An 8,519-nucleotide genomic window follows, 5' to 3' on the forward strand; every position below is an offset into this window, starting at 1 on the left:
ACCTGTAATCCTAGCTACTCAGGAGGCTGAGATCTGAGGATCACGGTTCAAAGCCAGCCTGGGCAGGAAAGTCCATGAGACTTTTATCTCCAATAAACCACTCGAAAACTGGAAGTAGCGCTGTGGCTCAAGCGATAGAGTGCTCGCGTTGAGCTGAAGAGCTCAGGGACAGTGTCCAAGCCCGGAGTTCAAGCCTCACGACCAAAAAATAAAATAAAATAAAAGTTTGTGAGACCATCTTAGTAGCAAAGGCTAGACGTAGTGGCATGCACCTGTCATCCCAGATATGGCAAGTAGCAATGAATAGTGGGGTTGCAGTACAAGCAGGCCCAGGCAAAAAGTGAAACCTTGTTAAAAAAATTAAAGCAAAATAAATTTAATGAACAAGTATCACAAATGGATTAAAATTAAAAGTTACTTTCTAGCTTCAGTGTCTATTATTTCAAGCAAATGAAGAATGTTTTAATATGAACATAACAATTTCATCCTGTCTTCTTAACTGTTTATTTTATCTCATTACATTTTGAGACAGGATCTCTTACTATGTGGCCTAAGTTGGCCTTAAAATGATAATCCTTGTGCCTTGCCTCTGGAGTGTTGGGATTACAGACATATACCTCCATGCTCAGCTTCCTTAAATGCATTTTAGCAATGATGTTTACTAATCCTAGTGGGGCTGCCTACTTCTCAAATTAATCATGGAAACTATTATTTAGAAGGATTACTAATTTTTGTCCAAATCAAGACAGAGATACCTACTATCATGTTATTAATCACAGATATAAAGGGTAAAGAGATAAAATGACCAACAGTATCCAGGAGACTAAACTAACTACTTAAACAAATTGAGCCTAACAAAATGGCCAAATACAAGGTCAACATCTTTCTCAAGATGTACTACACTTATTATAGCTGATAAGTTTATCCTCAAAGAAATAAATCTAGCTGAAGTACCTCATTCAGGTTTTCCTTGATTGGACTACTACATCTTTTAACTGAATAAAGTCAGTAAATTACAAAAAAGATCAATTCTTTTAGATACTTACTGCATCCAGAGAGGTAAGAAGGTGAATAGTTTTTACTTTGCAACTCTTAATAAGCATCTCACAAAATCGAAGGAAGTTATAGAGCTGAAAGACATTAGGATGAGGTATTACTAACTGGCAGGGTCATCCTCTGTGCCCATGGGGCATTGGGTCCAACTTCCCACCACAGATGCTTATCCAAAGATGATATAACATTATTCAGCATAGACCTTGAATATATTCTCCTCTTAAATCACCTCTGGATTACTTACAATATCTAAAATGATGTAAATGCTGTACAAATAGCTAGCTATTATACTGTGTTGTATAGGGAATACTGACAAGAAAGGTCTGTAAATGTTCATATAGGTTTAACTTAAAAAAATACTTTGGATCCCCAGTTGAGTCTATGGATAAAGAATCTGCTGATATGGACAGCCGACTATACATTTAAAATTCAATTTCATTACATTTTAATACATCTCACTTACCTGATGAGTTTGTCTAATATAAGGATCTTCTATCCACACTTCTGTAATTGTCTCATTAAGGTATTCTTTTAAAAGTGACTCATAACTGAAACCTGTTGCATTCTCTTCTATTTTAATTTGCTTGTGATATTTCCCATCTACAAAACAGTTTTCAGTAATACTAGTGTCCACTTTCTTTTTATACATTTTATATTTCTTATACAGTGATTAATCAGGATCAGTTACAAATTAATTTTTAGCTTATTCACTCATTATGTATTAAGTGCCTGCTCTAAATGTGTTATGCAGTATTGCAAAATGCTACACATATAGAAGAAGGCCAAAAGTACTCCATGGGTGGTCTTTGCCTTGGCAGGGTAAGGGGGATAGGCAAGATTTTCTGGAACAGATCGTGACCTGGACCCTTCAGACCAGGCAGTTGTTTTTGTTGTTGTTGTTTTGTTTGTTTTTTGTCCGTAGTGAGGCTTAACTTCAGGACTTGGATTCTGTCCCTGGGCTTTTTTGCTCAAGGCTAGCACTCTGCCACTTTGAGCCACAACTTACTTCTGGTTAATTGGAGATACGAGTCTCATGGACTTTCCTGCCCTGGCTGGCTCTGAACCGTGATCCTCAGATCTCAGCCTCCTGAGTAGCAATATACAGCAAGACCAGGTAGTTTATTCAAGAGAAGACTGTGTGTGCAAAAAGTATCTGGTAAGTTCCTTTTACTATGGAAAAAACCACAGATATAATCAGGGAATCTGGTCCTTCTCTTTATACTTGTCTTTTTATACCTGCAGTTTAACAGATAAACTATTAAACAAAAACACAACATAACAGTTAGGAAGTCTTTCTTATTAATACTTAATTTATTTCAGGGTTTTTTTTGTTTTGTTTTGTTTTAATTCTTTGGTTTTCGTGTTAGGGACTAAACTCGGGGCTTGTAACATGCTAAGTTTGTTATAGAGCACTCTGCAGAAATTTGCATTACTATTTCTCCCAAGCTAACAAGGGGATTGTCACATGATCAACAGGATAGTTCTACTAGTTTTGTAAATTCAAAATGAATAGCTGAATAAATTTTCAAACCCCTTTTTGGTTTTTAAAAAATATGACCTCTAGTGGACTGTTTCTGCTTTACCAGATAATATTTACAGGCACCTAGAATGGTTCACGGTTTGCTGTACCATAATGGGCACTCCTACAATTCAGCTTCTAATAAAACTAGGCTACTGTTTACTTTTTCACCAAGAAAGCTGGAATAACATCAAGAATCTGCATGTGGTTTGTGCTTAGTCAAGTCTTGGAAAGGCTTATGCTATGAAAACTAAACAATTTGTGTGTGTGTGTCTGTGTATGTACTGTACCAGGGCTTGAACTCAGGGCCTTGTCCTTGGTTGGCTTGCTTGCTCAGGACACTTGAGCCACACCTCCAATATAGCACTTTGCTGGTTAGAAATGGAATCTTGAAAGCCTACATACACTGTCTTTGAACTGCAATCCTCCAGGTTTTAGCCTCTTTATGATTACAGGTATAAGTCAATGGTGTCCAACTAAAATAAAGCTTTAGAAACAACTGTGTGCAGCTTTCTCAGCTTTGTTTACTCATCTGGCACTGCTAGGTGAGCCAGGTCTCCAACCCTTCTGTTTTATAAGGTTGTCTGAAACAAAAAAACATGCCAGCAGGCCCAGTTAGTTCCTTGTGTGCTAAATATGTCTGCCAAAAGCAAGTATTTTTCTTAACAAGGTGAAAACAATTATGCAAGTGATGAGAGCACAAGCACTATCAGAAAGCTACATATTTAAAAATGGCTGGGTGCCGGTGATTCACACCTATAATCCTAGCCGCTCAAGAGGCTGAGATATGAGGAAGTCCAATTAACAACCAGAACATTGGCAATGGTGCTGTGGCTCAAAGTAGTTGAATGCTAGCCTTGAGCAAGAGCTCAGGGACAACATCCGGGCCTGGAGTTCAAGACCTATGACTGACAGGGAAAAACAAAAGAAAGCTTTCTGGGCTGGGAAGGTGGCTCAGTGGTAGAGTGCTTGCCTTGCATGCCTGAGGCCCTGGGTTCGATTCCTCAGCACCACATAAGCAAAAAGAAAAAAGCTGAAAGTGGCACTGTGGCTCAAGTGGTAGCTTACTAGCCTTGAGCTGAAGAGCTGAGGGACAGCGCCCAGGCCCAGAGTTCAAGCCCATGACCGGACCCCCCCACCAAAAAAAAAAGAAAGCTTTCTGAGTAATTAAAAAAAAATAAAGCTCAGCTGATAATGTAGCTCAGTAATGGAGCATTTAGCTAGCACACATGAAGCCCTCAGTTCAATCCCCATGACCACTAAAAAAGGGAAACACACATGTTCTGTTCAGAGCATTTCCACAGAGATGTTACCAACTATGCATCAACTTTTAAAGCCAAGCCAGCCAAATTAATTTTCTTATTAATCTATAAGCATACATTAATTGTTCAAAGGGGTTTGTTTCATTGTGCACATCAGTGACTAGGGGAAAAACACCCAAGGCTAGCAACAGTATCTTTGGTTGTAGAAAGCAGGAGTGTGAGGATGGCAATGCCCACATACAGATATCTATGAAACTGCATGCTTTTTGAGTAGGGAAATACTAATACATAGGGAAAAATACCTACCTCACCTCTAATGGCTAGGAATAGGCTCTGATTCACAACAAAATCTGATAGAAGTCTCAGGAGTTTCTTTAGCTACTGTAATGACCTTGTTCCTTTTATTAAGGAATTAAAAATCAAAGACAGGATTCCACATTCAGTATTCTTCTAGCAGTTCTTATCTGGGGTTCACACATAAGCTTCATGGGATCTGCAAATTCTTTAAAAATGCCAAAGTTCTACATAATGCATAGCATTTATCAAATGTTCGAAGGGGTTTTGACTCTACCCTACATTCACTTAAAAAATAAAGGGACTAGAGGAGAAGAAATGTATAGTAAATTGGAAAGCCCCCAGGTTCAAATGGTCTACTCCATATAGAACTAGACAGAAGCCAGCAATAATGAATGATACCATATGAACACATTTTCTTTCTACCCCACCATCCCCCCCCCCTTTTCTTTTGTGGTACTGGGAGTGAACCCAGGAATAAACATCAATACACATTAACACCATATACCTCATCAAAAATAAGCAGTTCTACTTGTCTCATTTGGGTTGAAGTAATTAAATATTGGACTAAATATAGCAGATTAATTTTTAAGTTGGTAATTTTGTATGGTCCATGAATGATGTTATATCTAAACGGCCCTTGGCAACGAAAAGGTTCTCCATCCCTGGTAAAACATTCTAGGCCAACTACTTAGCTTTTGAACTATATCCCCAGGCCTGGATACATTTTCTAAAACAGCCCTTTTACCTTCTTTTTCTTGGTCCAAGTATTTCTTTATATTTTCTGCTCTATCCATGTAGTGAGAAAACTTTGCTTTGAGATTACATTTCTTATTATTATCTTTAATACCTATAAATTAAAAAATTCAAGTTAACATTTTTTTCAGTTTAATTCAGGCATTATTTCCATTTTTTCAAGTTTTCTACAAATGTCCTATCCTTCAGAATGCTTTGCTTCAGTCCTAAAAACTACAAATATAAAGGTCACTGTGACTGGATAGCTGGGTTTAGGAATGAGGTTCTAATACCTTGTCAACTCTGGGATACCAAATCTGGCAGTGTGAGAAATGAGAAAGGTGGCTTACTATAGGTCAACCTTAAGTCTGAGTACTACTTTACCCTAATTCTAATTTTGTATATTTAGAAGACAGCAAAGAGTAGCAGTCTTCCATAAAACCAGCTTCTCCTGCAGATACTCCCATTGTAATTAATGCTCAATTCCAGCCAGCAGATGTATTCGTCCTAGGGCTTGAACTCGGTGTCTGGGCACTGTCCCTGAACTTTTTTGCTCAAGGCTAGCACTCTACCACAGCTACAGCTTCACTTCCAGGTTTTGGGTGGTTAAGTGGAGATAAGAGGCTTATGAACTTCCCTGCCTTGGCTAGTTTCGAACTGCAATCCTCAGTCAGACCTCAGTCACTTTAGTAGCTGGACTACATGTGTCAGCCATAAGCATCTAGAAGTTATTCCTCAATATTCATTATCTATTAAATGTTACTATGCATCCACAATATCATTTCTGGTTCTCCTTTTCTTCTTTTTACATTATTTATATTTTCTGTAATAATTTCATCTTTAATCCTCTCTCTCTCTCTCTCTCTGTTCTGGGCCTGGGCTCTGTCCCTGAGCCTCTTTGTTCTCAAGGCTAGTGCTCTACCACTTGAGCCACAGTGCCACTTCCTACGTTTTCTGAGTAATTTATTGGACTTTGCTGATCTTCAGGTCTCAGCCTCCTGAAGGTGTGAGCTACCAGCACCTGGCCTAATCTCTAATTTTTAAAAACATTTGAATTTCACTGTTTTTTTCCTCTCAGGAAGGTTTCTCTGGTCCAGGATGCCACTGTACATTTACTTGTTACTTATCTTTAATCTCTATCTACTGTAGTTCCTCAGTTTTTAATCTTTTATAACCTTGCTGATGGAAGATTATTATGTGTCATAAAATGTTTCTTACTTTGGCTGATCTGATGTTTTCTCATGTGGCTGTGCCTTTGAAGCACTAAAATCACAGAAGTGACATGATGTTTTAGGGATACATGATGTCAGTGTATCTCATCACTGATACATATATATCAGGCGTGAGCCTCCGGCGCCCGGCTGCTGGGCTATATCTTTTAAAGCTCTTAAAATCTAGAGTGGTATCCCTTCCTTTCCTGGAGTAATCAATGAATCTGCTACCCAGGAGTGTAACTTCGTCTTCCGCTCCGGAGTTTGGAAGAAGGGTTCTTAAGTTTCATTTCCCCTCAGCCGCCTAGGAAAGCAGGTCCTCCCTCGGGTCCTCCCCTTCCTCCAGGACTCCCCACTCACCTTTCATAACCCGCAAGAGCAGGTCGAGCCCCTCCTGGTAGCACACCAGCGCCTGCTGGAACTTAGACTCCGAGTCCAGTTCCGTTGCCCGCTTGAGCATTGTGGCTGCTGCTGTCATGTCTGGATCCTGCCCCGGCCCGGACTTTGCCATCCTTTCCACAAATCGAGAATTCGCCTCCACCCCTACCCGAAGTAAACTTGGGGCCGCCTAGAGCGCTTCCGGGGGGCGGGGCCACGTGGCGCGCCTGCGCACCCTCCCCTCAGTCCTCGGTGAATGGGCGGGACTGGGCCGGAACTGAGGTGCTCGCCCTCGGAACCGAGGGCCGCGCGCGCGCTGCTGCCACACGGACTGACTCGAGGGTAGCACGTCGTGGTCTGACCTCTGCTCGCCTTTCCCCTCGGTGGGAAATCGAGGCTGGACCTTTGGCCCGCTGCACGCTGTAAATGCTGCAGTCTTCACCAAGAGTGAGTATCTGGGAAGACTGCCGACGCCGAGCAGTTTGCCCTATCCATTTGAGTTGGCGGATCCCGGGGACCTAATGGGAGCACGTACGGATCTCATCCCAGGCTTCCGAAAAGCCCGCCAGCGGCAGCGCCTCCTCTGGGGTGGTTGAACCCTGAGTCCCCAGGGGAGACAGCTTGGGAATGGGAACCCACGTTTAGCGTTCACCATTTTCTGTGTATCTGCTTTATTCATAATCTGGAACCGCGTTGGAGATCAGTAGAACTTTATTATTATTATTATTGTGACGGTCGTGGGGCCCGAGCGCTGTCCCTGCGCTCTTCAGCTGTAGGCGAGCGCTCTACCACTTTACCCACACCGCCACTTCCGGTTTTTTAGTGGTTAATTGGGGGAGATAAGAGTCTCAAGGCCTTTCCTGCTCGGGCTGGCTTGGAACTGCAACCCTCAGATCTCAGCCTCCTGAGTAGCTAGGAAAACAGGCGTGAGCCACCGGCACCGGGCTTAAGAAATTATTTTTTTAAGAACTATTTACATGAATAGGCGTTGTAAATTATTAGGCGCTATGGGAGCAATACAAGAAAAATTATCCTGGTAGTCTGCCAAAACAGGAGTATATTCATATGTTTTTGACTATCTATGCATGAACAGTTTTATTCATTCAAAAAATAGACATGGAGCCACGGACAATATTGCACATCTGTAATCCCAACTACGAGGTAGAGATTGGAAGGATCAACGTGGGAGGCCAGCCCTGGCAAAAATTTAGCAAGGTGGTGCACCACTACTGTATAGGCCATAGGTAGGAAGATGAAAGCCTGAGACTGAGCAAAAAACATTGCTTTTCAAACAATACCTGAAGCAATAATGAACTTAGGGGCATGGCTTAGCTTCTAAAGCATCCTGGAGTCCTGAGTTCAAACCCAGAATCACCACAAATAATAATAATAATAATTAAAAATATTGAAATGGATCCACATTTCTTATGTGATGCATAGTGTTTTCCTGATTTTGCAGTTGCACAAGAGTTCTATTAGTTCTCCATCTTTTGGCTAAGACCAAGTGGAGAAAAGTTATTGCATAGTAGAGGACAGTACCTAATAAGAGAAACTTCTATTTTATTAAAACACATCCTTTGAACTGTGTGCTGATAGCTTATGCTTGTAATCCTAGCTACTCAGGAGACAAATCTAAAGAGCTAAGTTCAAAGCCGGCGCAGATAGGAAAGTGTGTGAGACTCTTTTACCTCCAATTAACCATTTAAAAAAAAAAGCTGGAAGTGGAGCTGTGATTCAAATGGTAGAGTGCTGGCCTGGAGCAAAAAAAGCTCAGGGACAGTGCCAGGCCCTGAGTTCTAGAACCAGGACCAGCATACATATACATAACCCTACAACATTTGGATCTGGGGTGCAGCTCGCTGGCAGAACATTTACCTAGCGTGAATGAGACTCTGGATTCAGTTCCAAGCACAGAAAAAAAAAACAAGGGCTGGGAAAGTGGCTCAGTGGTAGAGCACTTGCCTTGCATGCTTGAGGCCCTGGGTTTGATTCCTCAGCACCACATAAGCAAAAAGAAAAAAAGCCGGAAGTGGCGCTGTGGCTCAAGTGGTAGAGCGCTAGCCTTGA

At 41.3% G+C, this 8,519-nt stretch overlaps 2 protein-coding genes across 2 annotated transcripts in view; one reads left to right on the top strand and one right to left on the bottom strand.

Moving 5' to 3' along the window:
• Positions 1-1,034: 1,034 nt before the first annotated feature.
• Positions 1,035-6,647, bottom strand: Mitd1 (MIT, microtubule interacting and transport, domain containing 1). The gene is made up of 4 exons (XM_013019734.1): positions 6,435-6,647; positions 4,877-4,978; positions 1,517-1,653; positions 1,035-1,130 (listed from the first exon to the last, which is right to left on the bottom strand). The coding sequence occupies exons 1-4, from the start codon at positions 6,583-6,585 to the stop codon at positions 1,035-1,037; spliced, it is 486 nt and encodes a 161-aa protein (XP_012875188.1). The 5' UTR covers positions 6,586-6,647.
• A 112-nt stretch (positions 6,648-6,759) lies between these two features.
• Mrpl30 (mitochondrial ribosomal protein L30) overlaps positions 6,760-8,519 on the top strand; it is a 17,781-nt gene continuing 16,021 nt past the window's right edge. Inside the window, exon 1 of the mRNA XM_013019832.1 lies at positions 6,760-6,899. The gene's annotated coding sequence lies outside the window, so the exon portion shown is untranslated. The remainder of the gene's footprint in view (positions 6,900-8,519) is intronic.

This window comes from Dipodomys ordii, unplaced genomic scaffold (assembly GCF_000151885.1).
Source record: "Dipodomys ordii isolate 6190 unplaced genomic scaffold, Dord_2.0 Scaffold47, whole genome shotgun sequence".
NCBI lineage: Eukaryota > Metazoa > Chordata > Mammalia > Rodentia > Heteromyidae > Dipodomys > Dipodomys ordii.

What these genes read in the sequence shown, in the direction of transcription:
- Mitd1 (XM_013019734.1), bottom strand. Translation starts at nt 6,585, where the DNA reads ATGGCAAAGTCCGGGCCGGGGCAGGATCCAGACATGACAGCAGCAGCC. An exon ending in GCTCTTGCGGGTTATGAAAG is followed by an intron (nt 4,979 to 6,434) that starts GTGAGTGGGGAG and finishes TTTAATTTATAG; the next exon opens with GTATTAAAGATAATAATAAG. An exon ending in ATATTAGACAAACTCATCAG is followed by an intron (nt 1,131 to 1,516) that starts GTAAGTGAGATG and finishes AATGTCTTTCAG; the next exon opens with CTCTATAACTTCCTTCGATT.